The 23,015-nt window shown below is 43.9% G+C and overlaps 1 protein-coding gene across 1 annotated transcript in view; it reads right to left on the bottom strand.

Moving 5' to 3' along the window:
* The window catches only part of ATP6V0A4 (ATPase H+ transporting V0 subunit a4), a 35,169-nt gene extending 17,423 nt beyond the window's left edge, over positions 1–17,746 (bottom strand). Inside the window, exons 1-11 of the mRNA XM_082240686.1 lie at positions 17,543–17,746; positions 16,397–16,529; positions 13,661–13,739; positions 12,443–12,537; positions 11,209–11,334; positions 9,495–9,589; positions 8,199–8,325; positions 7,960–8,042; positions 3,284–3,377; positions 2,983–3,195; positions 217–367 (exon numbers count right to left, since the gene is read on the bottom strand). Coding sequence (XP_082096812.1) covers positions 217–367; positions 2,983–3,195; positions 3,284–3,377; positions 7,960–8,042; positions 8,199–8,325; positions 9,495–9,589; positions 11,209–11,334; positions 12,443–12,537; positions 13,661–13,739; positions 16,397–16,529; positions 17,543–17,631 — 1,285 coding nt within the window. The 5' untranslated portion in view covers positions 17,632–17,746. The remainder of the gene's footprint in view (positions 1–216; positions 368–2,982; positions 3,196–3,283; positions 3,378–7,959; positions 8,043–8,198; positions 8,326–9,494; positions 9,590–11,208; positions 11,335–12,442; positions 12,538–13,660; positions 13,740–16,396; positions 16,530–17,542) is intronic.
* Positions 17,747–23,015: the final 5,269 nt, after the last annotated feature.

Raw genomic sequence — 23,015 nt, 5'->3', positions numbered from 1 at the left:
TATCCATGTTGCTTCCCCCCCCCCCTTCTGAAAAAAAACCCCATTCAATCTACAGAAACCCAAATGTCGCTGCATTTCAGGCAAGCAGCCCTGGTTTAAGTTGAAGCAATAGGAACCGACAGAGGAATAAAAGCACCTTGCATTTCATTTTAAACCTTGAATCCTAAAAAAAAACCCCACCAAGCTACAGCTAAAAATAGAACAGAGTCCGTTTACCTGGATTAAGTTCCCTGTAATTACCCACGCCATAGGCATCTACAATAGTCTGAAAACCCAAAGTGAACTTATTGGTCCTGTTAAAGGTAGGAGGAGACATCTTGGTTTGTATCGCAGTCAGGATTGGGTTGATTGTAGAGCCGCTACGTTCCTGCAATCAGATAGATGGCGATTAGGATCCTACCCCACCTATGCTCACTCAACCACTTCAATCTGCGGAACTGGCACTGCTAGACATAATATCTGTCCTGCATTTGTAAGAACTCAGGTGCTGTTGTTTTTTAGTGTGGGAGCACCTAGACTTTGGAACTCCCGGCTTACTGATATCAGGCAGATGCCTTCACTCAACTCTTTTGGGTACCTGCTAAAAACATTTCCGTTTAGACAAGCCTACCCAGATATTCAGAAAGTTGATGCGTGTTTTAATCTGTTTTCAGTTTATTGTTTATTTTAATTTTCTGAATGTTTTAAATTAATGTCATTAGATCTTTTTATGGATAATTTTACTGTGGTGGTTTTGTTTTTTTAACAATCAAGTCCAGTATAAATTTTATGAAACAAATGTATAAACATCTGCAAAAAAAATTGGATAAATATCTACGACATAAAATACCTACAGCAAAGCTAATCCAGGACTCAGCTACATTAGTAAAAATAAAACATTATAAATGCATTCTAACACTGTGACACCAGATGGTACTGTAGAACCGAAACCAGAATTTTCCATTGTGAGCTTTAAAACGTCCCCCCCCCTCCCGCGAGCATTTTCAAAGAGTTTTTTAATAGCTGCCAAGGGAATCAAACCCTTCAGCAGAATGTCAATGTGTTTGTGACACACATCACAAGTGCTTTGGCTAAACTTCACTTTCCAGGGTTCTTTGTACAGGAAAACCCAGTAGGCTGATCTGTAGCATTGATGTGACCTAGGATTACGGGGGAGGGGGGACATTGCTCAGAAGAGTTATATATTTAAAGTATTTCTGCAGAGTCCCAAACTCATTTTATCCAGAAGGTAAAAAGTGCTAGACACAACAACAAATTAAAATGCAAAATATTTTAATGAACAAATGAAGACAGAATCCTTTAGGACACTGTCCCCCACTTTCACCCTAGTATCTCAGAAGCCACCTCTACATCCATCAACTGGGCCCAAACACTAGTTTATATATTAAAAATAGGAGCTTATGCAGCAGAGTGAAGGTCAGACAGCACTAAAATGGTACAGAAATAAATAAAAAAATAAACCACACACACACCAGAAAACGGAAATGGCTACTGTCAGCAAATACTGCAGATTATTCCATTTTGAGCTTCATTTCCCCAGCATCAGGGACATTTGTTTTCCGATGTTTCCAAAATTAGCTATTGTGAAGCTGACAACAGCTGTTTTCTTCTTCTCAAACAACCCTTCCCCCGCTCTCTCCCACTTCATAGAAATACTTTTGTGCCATGGAATACTACCTGCAAAATATACAGCAATCATGGGCGGGTTCGGATGAGCTCAGGGCAGTCTTTGCCAAGCTGGTGCCCTCCAGATATTTGGGACTACCAGTTCCATCCAAAACAGTCGGCACACCTGTGTAGTCTGAAACACCTGCTTGATGAAGACTGCCTTAGAGGCTGCATGTGGTGGGGAGGTGAGATTGGGTCCCTCTCATAGCACACTGGGTGTACCTGACCTGCCTGTGGTACATATGGATGCCGCCTTCCCCAAAACTGAAACATTAATGTTCGGCTCAGGTCTATCCCTGTGCTATTTCACGCATGGAAGGCTTTAAAAGAGGATCCAGCAAATTCATTAATGAATTTGCTTGCCACAGTGGCTATGTCATCTTAAGGCTGTGCGATATACCACCCCAAACTGATCTGAAGCCCATATTGCCATATCAGGTTCATAATTTTTGACCTGGCTACCTATCGTGAATCATGATGTGTGCGCGCTATGCAGAAATCACAATGTGGGGAAAACCGTGAAGCCAGCCAATGCCTCTACATAGCTCCATCTTTATTTCAGACATTGTGATATACTGTATGTTGGTTTATCATGGTACTTAAAGGTAAAGGGACACCTGACCATTAGGTCCAGTCGTGACCGACTCTGGGGTTGCGGCGCTCATCTCGCTTTACTGGCCGAGGAAGCCGGCATACAGCTTCCGGGTCATGTGGCCAGCGTGACTAAGCCACTTCTGGCAAACCAGAGCAGCGAACGGAAACGCCGTTTACCTTCCCGCCTGAGCGGTACCTATTTATCTACTTGCACTTTGACGTGCTTTCGAACTGCTAGGTGGGCAGGAGCAGGGACCGAGCAACGGGAGCTCACCCCGTCGCAGGGATTCAAACCGCCGACCTTCTCATCGGCAAGTCCTAGGCTCTGTGGTTTAACCCATAGCACCACCTGCATCCCATCATGATGCTTAGCTGGTGATATATCATGATGCTGAAAACCAGATATCGCCCTGGTCTACTCATCATTAAGTGGTCCCTTAATGATGGGTGGTCCCTTAATCCAAGTGGTCCTTGTAAATGACTTAATTAGATGCAAAGGAACCTGCCTTATATCGACCATGGTCCACCTCGCTTTGTCTGTGCTGGCTGACAGCATCTCTCCAGGGTCTTCATCAGACCTACATGGAGATTCTAGGCATGGAACATAGGATCTTTTGCCAGAAAAGAGATCTTTTGCTGTATCCCTCAGTCATTCCCCCAGAGCACGCTAGCGAGGACCCTCTGGAAATCAGCTAAAGAATTCCAGGCCCAGCCCCTTACCATTCCCTTATGCAGAGCCCTTTTTACACCGCCTGCGTCCACCACGGGGAACCAGATCTCAGCAATGACGCACTGCTGGGTGACGTCGATGTTGCACAAATTCAGGACGTGGTAGATGGCCTTCATTTTCTTCGCCTTGATCCCCCAACTCCACAGGTTCACTGACGCCTCCTTCAGTAGCCCCTGCCGATGGGACTCGGTTTGGGTGATCACCTGAGAACAGAGGACATACATACATGAAGAACCCTGGCCAGGCCTGGCCTACCACTAAGTCACAGGAACGAGACCCAAGGTGACCTACTGTGTTTAGATCCTCAATCCTTGTGTTCACGCCAGCAGCCATCTCCCGGCGTTCTCCAGCTGACTCGGGGCAAGGGTACACCGTGGCACGGAACCTGGGGGGGGGGGACAAGTTGACGTAAACAAGCCAGTGACAATCATTGTACAACCGTGTTCGTCACATACTGAAAACAAGGCCTACTGGCAGTTCCCTCACTGCAAGAAGTGAGGTCACAGGGAACCAGGCAGAGGGCCTTCTCGGTGGTGGCGCCCGCCCTGTGGAACGCCCTCCCATCAGATGTCAAGGAAATAAACAACTATCTGACTTTTAGAAGACATCTGTATCAGGAAATTTTTAATGTCTAATGTTTTACCATTTTTAATGTGCTGTAAGCCGCCCAGAGCGGCTGGGGAAACCCGGCCAGATGGGCGGGGTATAGATAAAATAATAATTATCATAATAATGATAAGCCAACAGGGGCCACCATCAAGCTGCTTAGTAATCACAGCAATTCTTCTGTGGTGACTTTGGTGAAAACAAGAGTGACTGACTCACTTGGCTGTGCTTGGACTCCTAGCGGCCCAACAGTAAGCATAATCCTTGGTGCACTCAGGGTCAGGGACTTAGGCCACATTCATAACTTTCATTTAAAGAACCATGATAACATGTTAAACTATCATAGCTTCCCTCAAAGTATTCTGGGAGCTGTAGTTTGTTAAGGGTCCCGAGAGCTGTTAGGAAGTCCCTATTCTCCTCCCAGAGCTACAATTCCCACAGTTCCCTGGGATGAGATTCTGATTGTTAAGCCGCTCAGCACCCTTAACAAGCTACAGCTCCCAGAATACGTTGGGGAAAGTTAAGACTGTTTAAAGTGGTATCATGTGAATGCGACCTAAACCCAGATGCTCCAAGTGTCCCTATTTTCCAGGGACAGTCCCAGATTTACAGAAGCTATCTCAGTTTATGATTTGATCCCAGAATGTCCCGTTTTTCCTTAGGATGTCCCTATTTTCATTGGAAAACTGTTGGAGGGTATGCTGTTATCCAACCCCTGAGCCAAGGAGATAAGGTACCTCTGGATGCGAACGGGATCCGTTCCGGAGCCCCATTCGCATCCTGAAGTGAACGCAACCTGCACCTGCGCGGGTCGCGTTTTGCCACTTCCGCGCATGTGAGTGACATCATTTTGAAAGTCTGCGCATGCGCAAGTGGTGAAGCCTGGAAGTAACGCATTCCGTTACTTCCAGGTTGCTGCAGAGCGTAACCTGAAAACACTCAACCTGAAGCTACTGTACCAGCTTTTAGAAGACATCTGAAGGCAGACCTGCATAAGAAAGTTTTTAAAAAATATTTAACGTTTTATTACGTTTTTATATATGTTGGAAGCCACCAAGAGTGGTTGGGCTAACCCAGTCAGATGGGTGGAGAATAAGAATAAGAATAAGACATCCCTATTTTCATCGGAGAAATGTTGGAGGGTATGTAAACCTTTGCCTTAGTGGGACAAGGGGCAGCATTTATGTCCCTCTCTAACAGTTCCTGCCTGCCTAGCACTTATTGGAACCACTAGGAAGTCAAACAGACCCTTGTCTGCAAAGGCTTTGCTTTCCTAGTGTAATGGAACCCTGGGGAACAGGCTTCTCTCTGCTTGTTCATTCCATGCAGAACTACAGCAGAGGTGCTTTCCACTCCAAACAACAAAGGCTTGGGTCACACAGGGGGGCAGAGTTTTCAGTGGCCGCTTCACGTTCTCTGTAACACATTATTATGCTCCAAGTTCCTTCCTTCTCAAAACAGAATTATTTCAATGGTACGGCATGACCAGGCGTTTTAAGCAGGAATAGGCATGAACAAATCTGTCAATCTCATTTTCATTTAGTTTCACATCCCCCCGCCCCCATCTGAAGTTTGGGTCACCTCATTTCCACATCAATTTGTAGGTTTCTTTTTTTAAGTCCTGACAAAATTTTGCAAGAGTTTTGGTGCGCATCTCTCCCCATTGTATATGCCATTTTGCCTAATATGTAACTTTTTTGCAAGCAATTTCCCCTAAATCAAATGATTTGGCTATTTTCATTGATGCACACTTTCTCCTAACACACACACACACACACCTTTTCGCACAATTCTTTTTCTGGCTGGCGAACTGTGCGGCAAAATTTGGAAAAGCATAAATTTCAAAGGATAGCCACATTTCGATTCGTGTGCTGTTTCTAAAGTGCGTATCAGGCAGGCTCGCATTAAAATGCAAATCTAATCAAATTTCAGCCCCATCCCTTAATCACGAGTACCCAGTAGCCATAATAAGCTTGCCTGAAGTACCACATCTTTTTCTCCCATAATGCACGGACTGGCAGGGCCGTCTATTGTTTGCCAAGCTACCATCTGATTACAAGACAGTCCTTGCATATGCATGAACCAGAGTACAAGGCAAAGTCAATAATACTTTGCTCCTTGATTTTAGGCAGAAAGCGCTACGAAAGAATAATTAATCTTTGCTCCAATTTCAACTCTGAAATGGGATCTCCAACAAAATATTCTAAGAAAGAAAAGAAAACCTCAAGCCTCCTAGCCCTTTTTCATTATTATTTCCGTTTCATATGCTTCTGAGTTCTGAACCCATCTTCAAATTAGACTTTTAAATCGTGCCTGAAAGATTATTCCTCTTTACTGCAGCCCACAGATTTGGTACTTTTCCCACACGATCACAGTAACTTGGCTTTGATCTTCTAACAGCCCTTTTGCATACAGAATGTCACTTTTACCCTAATGGCACATGCGATCTGAAGAAAACTCAAGGAGAATTCGCTGGGGAGCCCCTTTCAGGCGGATAGATCTGCTGAAGTGGTCAGCATCCTCTAAACACCTCCTAGTTAAAGAGAGGAGGATGCAGGTAACACCCACTATTTTTTATTCCACTTTATATTTTTTGATAGATCTGCGTGTGGATTTGCCACGCATGAAACTGGCAGAGCAATGACACTAATTAAAAACAACTAGCAGTAAAAACAAGAGCCGCAAGCTCTTGCACTGCTGGAGTTGTACTGCTGTCTCAGATTGCCTATTAGCTATTTGTATTTGCATCTTGTCAAAAACAAGGCGCCAGAATATCCAATGGACTACAGCAGCGCACACCCAGTTTGGGCATGATTCTGACCTACAGAATCATAGAATTGTGCTGCTGGAAGGGTCATCAACTCCAAACCCCAGCAATGCAGGAATCACAGTTAATGACTCCTTGACAGATGGGCCACCCAACCTCTGTTTACCATATTTTTCGCTCCATAAGACGCACCTGACCATAAGACACACCTAGTTTTTAGAGGAGGAAAGGGGGAAAGCCCTGTTTTTTGGGGGGGATCAGATCACAGTTGTGCAGCTTCTTTTGCAAAGGGGAAAAGCCCTCTTTGTGGATCAGCTCAAAGTTGTTGAGCTCACTTTGCAAAGGGGCAAAGTCCTGTTTTTGTGGGGTTCAGCTCACAGCTTCTTTAGGAAAGGAAAGGGACCTGTTTCTACAGTATCCAGACAGATAATCCAATCAGCCCGTCACGTGTCGTTGGGGAAACAAACGGCCTCCGTCTGCAGAACATTCAACAATGGAGGCCTGGGCAAGGGGCTGGGGCCAGAAAGGGAGCCAGCGATCGACCACACATTTGCTCCATAAGACGCACAGACATTTCCCCTTACTTTTTTGGAGGAAAAAAGTGTGTCTTATGGAGCGAAAAATACGGTAAAAACCTCCAATGAAGGATAGTCAACCACCTTCCAACCCAGTGCTGCCGAACAGCTCATAGCACCATCAAATTCTTCCTGAAGTTGAGTCAGAAGTTATTGAAAATGACTGCTAGAAGTCGCCGGGGAGGGGGGTTTAATGGAAATTGTAAAATGTAATTTAAATGTTTGATTATGTTAAAATTTATTTAATAAAAATGTATTTTTAAAAACAGGAAAAAAGAAAATGGCTGCTAGAGCTAGGAAGTAGGATGTTGCCTGGTAGATTGGTTTCCTACTGCTCAGGGAATGATAAGATGGGTTTATTAAGGCCGAGGATACACATTTAAAGCCCATTTAAAACATACACAACACCCCAAAGAATCCCAGGAACTGTAGTTTGCACTTCACAGAGCTACAACTCCTTAAAAATTACAGTTCTCGGGATTCTTTGGGGGAAGAACCATGTTTAAAAATGCAGGATGTGCGCAGGGGCTTAGCCTTGGCCAGCCCTACCATTAGACAAATGAGGCAGATGACCTAGTGATGAGGGATAAAGGCAGGAGGTACAGTTTTGCAAAGTGGACTGGTTGCCTCATGCTCAGGTTTGAGAGACGAACCTATTTAGTCACGACCGGCCCTATCATTAGGCAGAGTGAGGCATTGAGGTGTTGGAAGGAAAAGCTGTATGTGCTACACAGCCTGCAACACACCCCACTAAGTATCTTGCTGTCCTCAGGTGTGGTGGAGGGTGCTGTCCCACATCCCCCCGTGCTAAAGTAAGATTCAGCTGTTGCTCCAGTTGGTTTCTGTATGTGGAATAAGGGGGGTGGATGGGGGAGGGATTTTGTGGTTCACCTCAAGAAGCAGGAAATACCACTCCGCACAGGATTCTTAGTCCTGTCCCAATCTCTTGTTTATCACAATAGGAAAAAACACTTCCGTTACAGCCAGCACTGCTTTCTCAACAGCACATTTCCCCTTACCCTTCACAAATCTTCTTGATTTTCTGTCTGAGTTGCTCCCCTTGATAGAAGATAATGAACACATTCTTTTTCATCTCTTCTTTCTGGAGAAAATAAATGCAACCCAAGTGGAATTTTAAAATAGTCGCAGCCGACGAAATACTACGCTTGCAATTTAATGGCGCTGCGCATACCAAACACAACAGCAGAAGTGACAAATTTTTTTTGGTTGTTTTGTTTTTTAAACCGTCTCCACCTACAGTGATAGGATCCTCCAGGGGTGTGTCCATTTCGCTGAACTTCAGGTAGATATTTCCTCGGCAGGCTCTCCACAGCAGACGCTCAAAAGGCACCATTCTTTCCCTTTTGATCACGCCAGCTATGAATCTGCATGTCACACAAACAGAAAGGATATGTCACGAGTCAACCCTCTCCGCACTAAGCACTACACATATTTATGTTTTGTACTTGTGAAGTTATTGCCTGTGTTGCAGCGTTGGCTGGTGCATGGATGAGACCTCCAATTATTGTATTGTATTGTATTTGTATTGTATTGTATTGTATTGTATTGTATTGTATTGTATTGTATTGTATTGTATTGTATTGTAAGTATTGTATTTAAACTTACTAAAGTGTATAGTCTCTTCATGGAAAAAGGGGTAGAGATGGAGGTGCAATGCAGGGGCATATTGTAAGTGTCTAAAATGGGGTATTTAAAGATCTAATAACCTGTATTTCCCATGCTTCACAAACCCTGCATAAACTTGTGTTTTTAAACGCTGCTGGGGACTCTTTCAGCTAGACTAGAGAGTGAGTCAAGCCCCGTGCTTCTTAAATTCAGGCAGCCAGCCATTTCTTTGGTAGTTTCCCACATAACCATGGGACTTCAGGATTAAATATACTTCCCCAAATTATTCCCAACATATAAAATATAGGGTAGGTTTGCAACTTAGCAACAAATCTAGGGCTAGGAATATCAGAGAAAAATCCTCCTCAAGGTGCTAGCCATTCAACTAGATCAGGTTGATTAGTTAAAATATTCTAGACTCTTCAACTGATGAAGTGTCCAGAGTTGTGTTAAACTAAAGTCTATTGCTACAGAAAACAGTGGAACCTCTACCTACCACTGCCTCTTCTTACAGTCATCCCAAGTCACGACTGCGGCAAACCTGGAAGTAACCAGCGGGTTTGCTGCCATTTGCGTATGTGCAGGAGCGGTGATTGCCGTTCGCACATGCGCAGAAGCGGGCAATCGCCACCTGCGCCTGCACACAATGGCGCCTCTCCCAGCGACCCGTTTCGACCTCCGGATGGACCTCCGGAACAGATTATGGTCGCAAATAGAGGTTCCACTCTAAAGGTGCCTTTCCCAGCCTTCTGCCATAACAATTTAATTTCTGATTTATTTATAACGTTTCCTCCCTGTGTGTAGATCCACCATGTGCCTTTCCTCTGTGTCACTGACTTTCTCCTCCTGACTGATTTCCTGACTCTCTCAATTAGTTCCACATATTGAGCTTTCTGCGAGAACATAAATCAGCATAAATGATACTAACCCCAGTTTTGCAGCAACGGCTGCAGGTGTGCTTCTTAACTCCAACAGCCCGGAGGTGTCTTCATTGAAGAAATCATCAGGCAAATTAGTTTCCGTCTGAAATCAGGAATTAAATTTATTCTACAGGTCTAATTTGAAGGTTCACGGAACAGAAAGATTTGTGTATGTATATATCATTATTTTAAATATTTACGAACCTCACTCACTTCAACATGAGATTCCAGGGTAAGGTACAAAAAATGTGAACAAAACTATTCAGACGTCGCATGAACACGATGTTTAAAAGCAAAACCCAACCACAAACAATATTTTGGTTTTTCAAATCTAAAGTGTTTTTTTTTTAAGAAAGGCTAAAAACATTAGGCTAAGGTGGGTAGAAAGGCAGTTCCAATTAAAATATCATTTAAAATGTGTCTGAACCTGGCACCAAAAAGGCGACTATCAGAGTAGAGGTAGGGAACCTGTGGTCCTCCAGATATTGCTGAACTCCAATTCCCATCAGCCCCAGCCAGCATAGCCAATGGCAAGGGATGATGGGAGTTGGAGTTGAGCGCCATCTAGTTAAGCAGACATTTGTTCTTTCCTGGGAACTGTAGTTCTGAGAGGTATCAGCCAGGCTGGGGATCTCTAAATATATAAGCCTCTGTACCCTCATCAAAGAGGGACGCGGGTGGCACTGTGGATTAAACCACAGAGTCTAGGACTTGCTGATCAGAAGGTCGGCGGTTCCAATCCCCGCGACAGGGTGAGCTCCCGTTACTCAGTCCCTGCTCCTGCCAACCTAGCAGTTCAAAAGCACATCAAAGTGCAAGTAGATAAATAGGTACCGCTCCGGCGGGAAGGTAAACGGCGTTTCCGTGCGCTGCTCTGGTTCGCCAGAAGCGGCTTAGTCATGCTGGCCACATGACCCGGAAGCTGTACGCCGGCTCCCTCGGCCAATAAAGAGATGGGCGCTGCAACCCGAGAGTCAGCCATGACTGGACCTAATGGTCAGGGGTCCCTTACCCTCATCAAACTATAGCACATAGGCATTTTTTAAAGAACAATTAAAACTAGACTTGGGAGTTTGAGAGATTAAAGAGATTATGCTGCCGTATGTGATGTATTTTCTCAAGAGCTGCAAGTCCCAGAATTCCTTAGTTCCTGCAGGCAATTTCTGAGCCCAAGCAAGGGGGCACCGGCTGAGCAGGGCAGCTGACTGACTAGAGGAGGGTGAAGCAGCAGAATAATCAGGATCATTGAAATGGAGAGCTGGGGCTCTTTCATCCCAAGTTCATATTGTGGCCAGGAAAATTCTGTTTGGGCAGTTATCACATCTACCATATTTAGCCACCTGAGGGCCACATTCCTGTCTGAGCAGCCTTCGGGGGGCCAAATGTCAATGGTGGCCAGAGACATAGGCAAAAATGGAGGGGTTTAATGGATTTAAGTGTGGCTTACACCCAGCTCTCTCTCTAGCCTCCACTCAAGCAAGCAAGAAGCATTTTCAGAGTTCAAGTACGCATCCCAGCCAGGCAAAAACATTCAAGGAGGACATGACTAGGAAGGGTGTGTGGCTGGGGAGAGTTCTGAGGGCCACAGAGAGAGGCTTGGTGGGCCACATTCTGCCCACAGGCCCAAGGTTTCCCACAGGGCTTCAAACAAATAATTAAGAGGTTGCTTCCAACCAGTAGAATGTTCCGAGAAGCCAAGAGTGTATTCGAAAATCACGTCACCTCAAAGAAGTCCTGCGTTTTCTTCAGGAGATGTTTCAGTTCAGTGAGTTCCAGAAAGTTCTGCCTCAGTGCCTGCAGATTCTTGTTAGCCTCCTCCAGCTCAGCCTCCAGTTTCTCCAAAACTCCCTGTTTATACCCAGAGCAAAACAAAAGGCATGCCCAATTATTCTTTCATGCACCTCACTGCTGACAAAACAGATCACTATAAAGATGGATTATTACACGGTAAACATTTCAAAATACGTCTCAGCATGTTAGGCAATCTTGCCGTGAATATTAAAATCTCAGCGCTGTTCCCGAGAATGAATTATTCATGGATTACTCAAGATATGTGTAGACACTAAAACAAGTAACAGGAAACACAACAAATCTTCCTTTACCAACATTAGCTAAAATGATGAATGGTGACGGTGAATCTCTAGCAGATTTCACAGCACAGGCTGTTTTAGGGTCCAGAGTTCTCCTAATTTTCTTAACTCATTCAGGGTGCAATCCTAAAATCAGAATGGGGAAACTAGGTTTCTCCAGATAATGTTGGACTCCAACTCCCATCAGCCCCAGCCAGCATGGCCAATGGTCAGGGACAATGGGAGGTACAGTCTAATAACATATGGAAGGCACCAAGTTGGCTACTCTCAGTGTTGAGGAAAGACATAGGTCCCTTTTCATTTCTCATTATACAAGATATCAATAAAGATTATGCCAGAGATACAGGAGAGATAAGAGAGAGTACTTTATAGCTTGATGATCCAATAATGTTCATATGTTCTCATGATGGAAAGCCACTAGGAATGCCTTTTTTGGAAGACCAACAAAAATGTCACAAAAAAATGAGCAGGCTGGGTCCAACATTATCTGGAGAACCCTAGTTTCCCCATTCTGATTTAGGATTACGGCCTGAATGAGTTAAGAAAATTAGGAGAACTCTGGACCCTAAAACAGCCTGTGCTGCAAGATCCGCTAGGAATTTGCAGCCACCATTCATCGTTCAATGTAGTTCATCACACTGCTTCATCGTGTTTATTTTTGCTTCTAACAAAAGCATTGCCCTACTGTTAACTCTGGATTTCTCCCCCAACACTCAGACGGACAAATACAACACCTTGCAGTGTATTTCTATATTTCTAAGTATATGGTTCTCCTAATATATATAGTGGGTCAACTGCCAATGCCACACACAACACTTCCCCAGCACATGACTGGCACATGCATGTACCAGTCCCAAACTGCTTACCTCTAAGTCAATCATTTCTCGAGGTAGTGGTGTCTCTGGGCATTTTTCAGGCTTGAAAAGCACTATATCATCCCCCATCTCACTCTCCAGAAAGCCTGTGAGCAAACCAGAAAGAAAGGTGCCATCTAATTTTCACCTGAATGTAAAACAGTGCTATACTATGCATCAAGAGTCGCCAACATGGTACCCACGGGTGCGCATGTACCCCCCAGAGGTCTTCCTTGGCTCCCAGAAGGTCCCTCCCAACCCCTCTGAAATGAAGCTCAAAAGAAGCATTCAGTTGTAGCCAATAAAATAGGGTGTGTTTGGGTGTGTTTGGTGTGGCCTAGGACCCACGTACCTACGGGACCGCCTCTCCTGGTATGCCCCGCAGAGGACCTTAAGGTCCACAAATGACAACATTTTGGAGGTCCCAGGTCGGAAGGTGGTTAGATTGGTCTCAACTAGGGCCAGGGCCTTTTCAGTACTGGCCCCGACTTGGTGGAACACTCTGTCACAAGAGACTAGGGCCCTGCGGGACCTGACATCTTTCCGAAGGGCCTGCAAGACTGAGCTGTTCTGCCTGGTCTTTGGTTTGGACTCAATCTGACCCTTATGTTTCCCTCCCCTTATGGTTTTGATCTATGGACTACTTTTAAAATGAGGCTGCATTTTAAATTGCATTTTAACCTCTATTTTAAATGCCCCCCCCCCCATTATATTATGTTTTCACTGTAATTTTACTGGTGTTAGCCACCCTGAGCCCGGTTCTGGCCGGGGAGGACGGGGTATAAATAACATTTATTTATTATTATTATTATTATTATTTGTTTGAGGTCTGTGTAGGATATCTATAACAACTTCTCCCATTTGCAAATGGGCCCAAAATGGGCTCAAAAAGGTTGGTGGCTCACTGCTGTGGGCCATGTCAAGGGAAGAGATAGCCCAGTGGTGACTAATGGCCTGTTTAGTAAATTACAAAACAAATCCATTGTGAAAGGGGTCTGAAACCACACCCACCTGCGGGAACAGTGTCCTGAAAATGCCCTGATACCAGGAATTGAACACTCTTTCTGGGGAAATTTTTTTTTAACATGCTAAAAAAAACCTCTCAGAAAAAAAGTCAGCATCTTTTACTGCTATATCCCCGAGTTACTATTCTTTTTATAAAGCAGAAACCTGTTCCACAGCTCATTTTAGTGAAGAACAGCACAAGAAGAAAGTTACAAGTCTACTTACGAAGGATCCTTTCCAGGGATTCGCATCTTCTGACTTCATTCACAAATTTTCGCTGGAAGCTGTTCACATTTGCATTCAACTAAATAAATATTAATAATAAAAATTAGTAACCCTGCAAAAGTAAAAAAACTCCCTGATACCAAAATGAGTGATGCATTGAAATACAGATAAGTTAGTTTCAATTAGGAATAATGAACTGTTGTGAGACTGACGGAAGACCAAAGAACAAAAAACACGAAAAAAATTGAAATATTTAAGAAATGTCAGTTTATTAGGAAAATGGATGACACGGAAGAGTTAATTGTTTAAAACATATGTGTTTGATCTGTAAAGTATTAGTTTTATAATGAATAACTTAATGTCATTTTATTTATGATTTTCTTTTTTCTTTATTAAGATTTAACAGTATCAGTATATGATATTTATTTATGTTTCTGCTTTTCTTTTTGCTTTTCTTTTTCTCTTTTCTTCTTTTTTTGTAACCTTAATTTCTTTTTTCTTTTTCAGGTTTGTAATTTTTGATTTGTACGTATTTGCAAAAAAATAATAATTAAAAATTAATCCAACCACAACAAAATGAATTAAAAGAGTTCATCTGAAAGGACTGGCTGTCCCTGGACCAATCTTACAGACAAATCTTAACGTTCTTGAAATCTTTCCATCTGTATATGCATAGACAGTACAACTTTCAGAGTACGAAATCCCGCAAGCAGTTGTTTACAGCGCCTCGGCACTATGGATTGAAGCAGAGGTGGTTTTAGCCCGTGCACTTCCACTGGGCGCTGCTCTGCAAGGGGTGCCAAAATAATGCTGTAGAACAGAGCGTGTGAGGTGGGAAGGAATTTTAGCGCCGCGCAGGATGCCACTGAAATTTGAGAGCCTAAAGTCCAGCACTGACATTATCATTCCCAATAAAGGAGAAGGAACTCTGTGGCAGAGGCTGCCCTGTCCTTCTGGTCCAGACTTTGTTACCCCTTCTGCTCCCACCCCATATATTAACTGGTGTCAAGCTGCTTCCAGGCAGAGACTGCCTTTTGTCACAGCCAAGATGGGCAGAACTGCCACTGGTGTTGGTGAGTGACAACTCTGTTAAACTCACTCCTGTGAGGATTTAAATTGACTGCATACACATAGAATCATAGAATCATAGAATCATAGAGTTGGAAGAGACCACAAGGGCCATCGAGTCCAACCCCCTGCCAAGCAGGAAACACCATCAGAGCACTCCTGACATATGGTTGTCAAGCCTCTGCTTAAAGACCTCCAAAGTAGGAGACTCCACCACACTCCTTGGCAGCAAATTCCACTGTTGAACAGCATACATTTATTTTTATTTTATTTTTTAAAAAAAATTATTAACAGTTTTCACATAACAAATTATCTCAACAATTATATTTTTCCACATTTTTCCCTCCCACCCCCACATATCCTCCCTCCCTACCTCCTACGACTTCCCTCAGTTCCTCTTTCTGGTTTATTAACACATATTGTTCTCTGCATATTGTAAAAGTGTAAGACTCTCTATCTATTATGTTAACAAATAAATTGGTGTATGTTTATTCAAAACCTGCCAAGGAGTCCAACTCATTTTGTTGATTCTTTAGATACTTTGTAAAAGGTTCCCATTCTTCTTTAAAGTCATAGTTATCCTTGTCACGTAGTTTGTGCGTCAGTTTTGCCAATTCCACATCAATTTCTCTTGCCACGGTTCTTTTGTCGGGATTTCATCATTCTTCCATCCTTGTGCTATTAAAACTCTTGCCACCGTTGTCGCATACCTAAATATATTCTTCATTTTCCTTGGCAGGTCTTGGCAGCATACATTTAGAGAAAATCATGTTTTCCCCAAAGAATCCTGGGAACTTCAGCTACAATACCCAACACTCTTAAGAAAGTACAATTCCCAGGATTCCTTGAGGGGTGTATGCGTGTGTGCGTGTGTGTGTGTTAAATGCATTGCGTGTATGCAACCCAGATCAACTGTCTGATGGAGGAACTTCTGAGGGAGAAGCATTTCAAGCATCGTATTCCTGCATTGCAGAGGGTTGCCCTAGATGATCCTCAGGGTGCCTCCCAGATCTACAATTCTATGATTCTATAATATCAGGAGGCTGTTTGGTCTTGGGCCTTAACCACACTTGATCTTGTCCTGCTGCTTCTCCCCCAGCGAAAACTGTTCTTTAGCGCTCAATCAGAGCAAACAGCAATCTGGGTTTTGTCTGGATTGTTTTTTGCTCTGATGCAGCACTGAAGACCGCTCTCGGACCCATGCTTTCTAGGCACAGGAAAAGCAGGAAGTGTGGACGAGCCCCAAGAAAGGTGTTTTGGTGTCCATAATGAAGTAGATGAGGGCCAATAAACTGAGGCTGAATTGCAACAAGATGGAGAAACTGGGTAGACAACTCTAGATGGAGTTGCCCCTGAAAAAACAGGTTCATATGTCCTAGAGCCACTGCTGTCTCTTGAGGTCCATGTAGCCTCAGTGGCCAGGAGAGCCTATGTCCAGTTTAGCCCTTCCTGAACCAGGATAGCCTGGCTACAGCAGTGCACGATCTGGTAACCTCACATCTAGACTATAGCAATCCACTCTACATGGGGCTGAATGGTGACAGAAAAGGCACTGCGTACATATAAGTGCAAGAAAACCTTCTGAAGAACCTTCTAACCCTTGCTGCTGGTTCTTGGGAGTGCAACCAACACCACTTCGCCACCCCACAGGTTCCCATGTCGACTCACATCTCTGAACTGAACCAGGCCCAGCTCTCCAAGCTCTGCCACGCAGCAATAGGCAGACTCCACCTGTAGGAAAAGCTGCGACAGGCACATCTCTTCGCTCCTGAACACCGACGCCATCTTGCATGTTCTTCTTCTGTGGGGGATATTGAGAGAAATGCTGAAAAAAATAGCTCTGTATAAGGACTGCAAGCTCCCTCCATGAGGGCTGGTAGCACTGACCAAGAAAGATGTTTTGCTACGGTAGTATCAACAGGGTTGCATCCAAGCTTAACCCTACTCAGATTCGACCCACTGAAATTAATGGACATGATTAAATGTATAATGAATTCTCATATATATATATATATACACACACACACACACACACACACACTTATATTCTCTCTCTCTCTCAAGCACATAGTAAAATAAAATTATTTAGAATTCCAGTATGCAAGATCCATTTTCCCATATAAAGCAGAGCAGGTGTGTGAACATGTGGCCTTCCAGATGTTTAGACTCCAACTCCCATCAGCCGCAGCCAGCATGGCAAAGGTCAGGGATGTTGAGAGTCGTAGCTCAAAACAACAACAGATTCTCTATCTCTGAGGTAGACAGCAATACTTTTCCAAGAAAAGATAGGAGCGCCAATTCAGTATACACCAGAACAGGTGCTAGTTTTTAAAAATTAAGACTGTAAGGTTTAAGTCACATGACTAGTAGATTAATCAAGTAAGGCTATAGCTGATTAATAAGTAAAGGCATATTTTTAAAAGACTGAGGGTTAAGCACATATATTTAAAAATTCAATTTTCATTCTGGTGTCTTACTACAATAAGGCATAATTTTGGGGGAAAGAATATCAGAGACAGCCCTTCCTTAAATTAATGTGAATGTTGCCCACATCTAGAAAAATATTGCAAGTTTCTTCCTATGCCCTAACATGCAATTTTTAAAGAACCAATATTCAGCAAAAGCTTAGGATAGCACTGGAAAGTATATTTCAGAATCTGAATGAATCACTAGTATTCACTATTAGATTCTCTTGGGAGCCTGTGGCCTGTGATTTCCCCTCCCAGGCTTGTTATTTAAATTGCTTGCCACCCCTCATGCTGCAAACTTCCTAGCTGCGTAAGAATGGGGAGGTGTCAAAAGAAGAGAACAAACCCTGAGGGAAAGCAGGTATAAAAAGAGGGCCTGCTCTGTAGCAACTTCCTCCACGCCTCCCAAAAGCTTTCCTTTCCTTTCCATCCCATTCCTGCTTCTGCAAGGAAGAGGAACAAGAGGGTTCTGGGAGAAATTTGGCAGAAGAACTGGGGTGTCGCAGCATCCCCTTCAGGGAAGGAGGCAGACACGCAGCATTGAGGAGCTTCCATGACTCTTTACCTTGGAAAACAGAGCAGGAGAAGGCTGCCTGTCAAGGCCTGTAAGACCCTCAGCGATTTTCCATCCATGCTGCCTGTAATCTGCCCTAACCATCATTTAACTTTCATTCATGCAGCTGTTCAGAATCAGAAGCTCACAAGTTTCACCTGAAGCAAAACACTGCAGGGTGGAATGCTCAGCCCTTCTCACTGGTCTTATTTTGGGTTATTGGCATTTGACCCGTTAAGTTCTTTCACCTGAAGATTTCTGTGTACTTTTGCAAACTTGGGAGCCTGTGGAAAACTTCCTCTTGGCCCCACTTTGGCTACCATGATGTTTTGGCACGCATCAGCTGAGTTCGCAATTAAGTGTTCACCCCCAGCCCAGAGCAGGGATCCTAGAGCATCATTGAATTAATCTACATAAATTTGGTGAGGAACTATAAGCTCAATGGTACAACACACCACTGGCATCCATAAACTCTCAGCTTCAGTTCATGGCATCCCCAGTTAAAAGGGATCAGGTAGCAGGTAAGGAGGGGGCAGGCTGTGCCTGAGACCATGGAGAGATGCTACTAAGAGAGTTTGTGTCCTGGTCCAGTAAACGCTTCCGCTGCGCCACCAGCAACAGCTCTCTTTGCAGAGCATTAATTAAGTCCAGTGCAGAGATTCTTGTTGCAGTACAAGCTTCAGAGTCTCAGCAGCAAAGAAATAACGACACAGGGAAGCCTGTCTTTCCAAAGACAGGTTTATTGCAGAAAGATAACAGAAACACCTCCGGAGCTTTCGGACATTTTTGCTTCACGCCCCACACACAGAGAAACAAACACTCTTTATATACTGAGCAACTTAACAACTTAACGAGCTTGACTACTTAAAGTTACATGACATTGCTAACTTGCCAGCGTCTTAGGTTTCACACCCTAACAGCTACCAGCCCAAGTAGACAAAACAAGACTAGATGACCCTCGCCTGCATTTATTCCTTTGCATGCCAGAACAGTGTTTACATGCATGCAATTGTCCCTGCATAGGACTCTGCACGTGGTCAGGAGCCTTGGAAAAGTAGAGTTTCGGATTGTGTTATTCCAGACCCTTCCATCCAGTCACTAACCAGACCAGGAACTGTTTAATTTCAGCAAGGTTGTGGCATAGTGCACCACCAGACCATGGCACAGAATGGCCATGCGAAGGACAATAATTGGGGGCTTTTAAAAAAGGGAAGGGGCTTGCTATCAGGCTCCTTATCCATGGTTTTATCAGATTCCAAATAAGTTAAATAAATTGTTGTTGTTGTCGTTATTACTTTTATTAATTGGTGTTGCTATTACCAAATTTATTACCTGCCATTCTCTCCAAAGTCCCAGGGTGAGTTCCAACATTTAAACACACAATATTAACGACCCAAAATAACAGAAATAAGGTGTGCACCCTAAATGCTCAATATAGGATCGTGAATGGGCGTTTAAAGACTATTCCGACATTTTAAGGATCACACCCCACCCCATCCCTTCTCTCCTCCACTACTACAAAACAAATCAACAAAACTGAGAAAGAAGGGATAGCAGGGCAGAGAGTTGTGGAGAGTCAAGGGCACCCATGTACTTTCTTCACTCTTTTAAACAGAGCATTCTAGGAATGAAGTCCAGATTCCTTCATGAGTTTCCATCAACCTATCACATCCCCCATTTTCAGTATCTTAAGCCCATCCTGGCATCTCAGCTTCAAACTTAATATGTATTTAAAATAATAATAATAAAAACATTTAGAGAGGCTTTTGCTTTATAGAGCAGTATCAGAAAATTAAGATAAGTAGAATTAAAGTATACGGTTACAAGGACTAGAAACTTTGAAACTGAAATTTACCAGACATTCATCCTTAATGGTTAAGGGCACAATCCACAGCCAACATACAGAAGTAAAATCCCAAGAAGCTGCTCTATACTGGGTCGTAATATGTGCCCCTCTCTGCCAGTACTGTCTAATCTGACTCAGCTGTTCTCTATAGTCTCAGGAATACCTTTTTTACCATCATCTGATATCTGCTCCTTTTAATGGATGATACTAGGACCTAAATCTGGGCTTTGTGGATGCAAAGCATGCCCTCTGCCACCAAGCTATGATTCTTCCCTGCATGAAGAGGATATACTCGACAATAAATGTAATTCGCCTGAGATTTTGACTTTACTACACATATCCAAAGCACCCTCAAGGATGCTAAGAGCACAAAGGCAGCCTCTTAAGTCCATGGGCTGTCTTCCACACATGCAGAGTTCAAGAATAAATATTGCTAAACTGATCCCATATCGCTCCTCACCTCTGGATTAAAATGCAATTCATATCCCTCATCCACATCAGTTTATGAAAAGCAATAATCATTCACATTCATTTCTGCTAGCCTCTTGTTCGCTTCTTCGTACCGAGGTTATAATTTGATCAAGCACACCAGCAATTAAAGAGCCTTGGAATCCTGTGCTGTTAGATGTTAATTGCTGGTTTCAAAATACATCTTTAGCTATTTAATCAAAGCTTTCGTTATTCATTGGGGGAGAGAGGAGAGACCATTTGCTTCTGAATGGGAGAAGAAGAAGAAAACATCCGGGATCCATATGTTGAGGTGATTTTTCCTCTTTAGGAAAATTCAATAGGCACTGCGAATGCAGAGAAGTGGCTATGCCCCTCTGAGAATTGCCGCTAGTTATCCACACCAAGATCTCACCTCAGTCACCTGCTCTTCAGTTTCTTTTCTCTCTGCGCAGCCTGAATGAATGCGGAAACTGTTTCCAGCTTGACAGAGCTCCAACTGAAACACTGGGGTGAGCTGCAGTTTCTAGGCATGTGTCCTCAGGACAGCTAAACTGGTCCTGGCCAGACCAGAGAGACCTTTCCTTACAGTTATTGAGTGGAAATATCAGGAGCCATGCTGCTCCATCTAAACCTCTCACGTCAGATCTGTGAGATAACAACTAACAGTGTTGTGTCAGCACAGTGTGTGTGTGTGTGTGTGTGTGTGTGTGTGTTGCCATTACAAACACAACCATTCCCTCTCAATGTGTGTGTTGGGGTGGTGGTGGTTGTCCTGTTCTATAAGCAGATGCAGCAGAACAGAAGACAAATACCTCTGCTTCTTCAATCTCTCTGCAGTTCTCACCTCGCAGCAGTCCTTCTCCATCTCTGGGTCCCCAGCTGTTGTCAGACTACAATTCCCATCATTCCTAGCCAGCATAGCCAATGTTCAGGGATGATGCGAGTTGTACTTCCAAAACATCTGCAGACCCAATATTGGGAAAGGCCATTGCAGAATGAAAACAGGAACTGGAGAAGGAGAAGGCATCACCCTGCAAAAGTCCGCCTAGAAGTTTGGGATAGAGAAGTCAGGTCTCCTTTCCTTCTTAGGAGAAGACACTGGGGGAAGTGATTGTTGCCAAATATGTTAGATCAGATGTTGTTGGACCACATCTCCTATCAATCACAGCCAGTTTATGGATGATGGGAAATGTAGTTCCCTCTGGGGACCTGGGGCTGAAGAACACTGTTAGCTCACACATACAGGAATGAAAGACCTCCATCAAACTGCTGGTGGTCCTCCACATACTGTCAGATTCCAGCTCTTATTGGTGCCTGCTAGCATAGCCAATGGTCAGGGATAATGGGAGTTGTAGTCTTACAACATGGGGCAGGGGGGACAAGTTCCCATCCCTGAAACCCTGGGAGCCAATTCCAGTTATTGTAGACAGGACAGAGCCAAATGAACCATTGGTTTCACTCAGTATAAGGCAGCTTCCCAGACCTTCTTCATGAAAGCATCCCCAAACACAGTTCACTACCAGAGCCACCCCAAGACATTTTGCTACCTCAGGCAAGGGACAAGATGGTGCCTCCTCCATTTCGTATCTAAAAAGCCATGTTCCCTGCACTTCCCACCTCTGTCTCTTGGTTAGCAGCAGTGACCCACGGTGCTGGGAAGCTGGGAGAGCAATGGAGTCCCACCTGTGCTGCCCCACAGGCTGCAACTGCTGGGAACTGTAGTTTGTCATGCATGCGGACCTCATGAGCCTACGGCTCCCAGTTTAGTGAATGCCAGAAACTGTTGAAGTGGTATACGTACATGTAAATGTGACCTTGTTTGTTCAGCTATATAATGGGTCGTTATTATTTTTATTCTTAAAAAGTAGCATATAGGGAGGGGAGCAAAACCTCCCTCCCGCCCTCTGTTGCCAAAGTCTGCTGCTTTGAGCCATTTTCTCCTGGCTGTTAACTTCTCATATCAGAGTTAGGCTAAGTGGAAACAGATTACAGTGGTACCTCGGGTTAAGAATTTAATTCGTTCTGGAGCTCCGTACTTAACCTGAAACTGTTCTTAACCTGAAGCACCACTTTAGCTAATGGGGCCTCCTGCTGCCGCCGTGCCGCCGGAGCACGATTTCTGTTCTCATCCTGAGGTAAAGTTCTTAACCCGAGGTACTATTTCTGGGTTAGCAGAGTCTGTAACCTGAAGCGTCTGTAACCCGAGGTACCGCTGTAATGCTGTGGAATGTGGCGAGTTATAGGGAGCTGTGCTCCTCTCCTTCTTCAACCCAAAACGTCAACAGCTCACACCCATTTTATAGCCAAATAACAGATGCAGCGCTTCTTGTTCAACTGCCTTGTGACAGCGGGAGAGTGTCCTGAAGAGAAGGCTTTTTTAAAAATCTCTTCGGTATGTCTGTTGTTGCCCCAACAAGGTGTGATGTGCTTGTACATAGAGCTCCATCCCAATTTGTTTAGGCTACATCCCATTAAACCAGGTTAAGGGCAAAAAGGTGGTTGGTATGCCTGAGGTCGCAGTTGCCTGAAGTAAGAAGAAGAAAAATCACCCAAGAGGGAGGCAGTCACGCTCCTCCTGAGAATCATGGAAGACGTTGCCTTATATTGAGTTAGACCATTAATCCATCTAGCTCTGCCCTGTCACTGCATTCCCTGGCAAAGGGGGTTAAGCCTGGGATGAACTGCATGCAACATGTGTGATCAGCACTGTGCTTCAACCCATCTCTTATTCCAGGCAGCGCTTTACAATGGCTGCTAGGAAAGAGAAAGGGGAGCAGGTTGCAAAAGAGGCCACAGGTTGCAGGCTGTCCCCTGCGCTCTCATGCAATACCAAAGCTCTGAAGGAAGTTTTCAATGTTTAATGTTTTATTGCATCCTTATATCCTTATATCTATATAAGGATATCCTTATATCCCTGTCAGATGGGTGGGAAAAAATAAATAATAATAATAATAATAATAATAATAATAA

Source organism: Podarcis vaucheri (genome assembly GCF_965113315.1).
Source record: "Podarcis vaucheri genome assembly, chromosome: 10".
Lineage (NCBI taxonomy): Eukaryota > Metazoa > Chordata > Lepidosauria > Squamata > Lacertidae > Podarcis > Podarcis vaucheri.
This window is presented reverse-complemented; position numbering and strand designations above follow the sequence as displayed.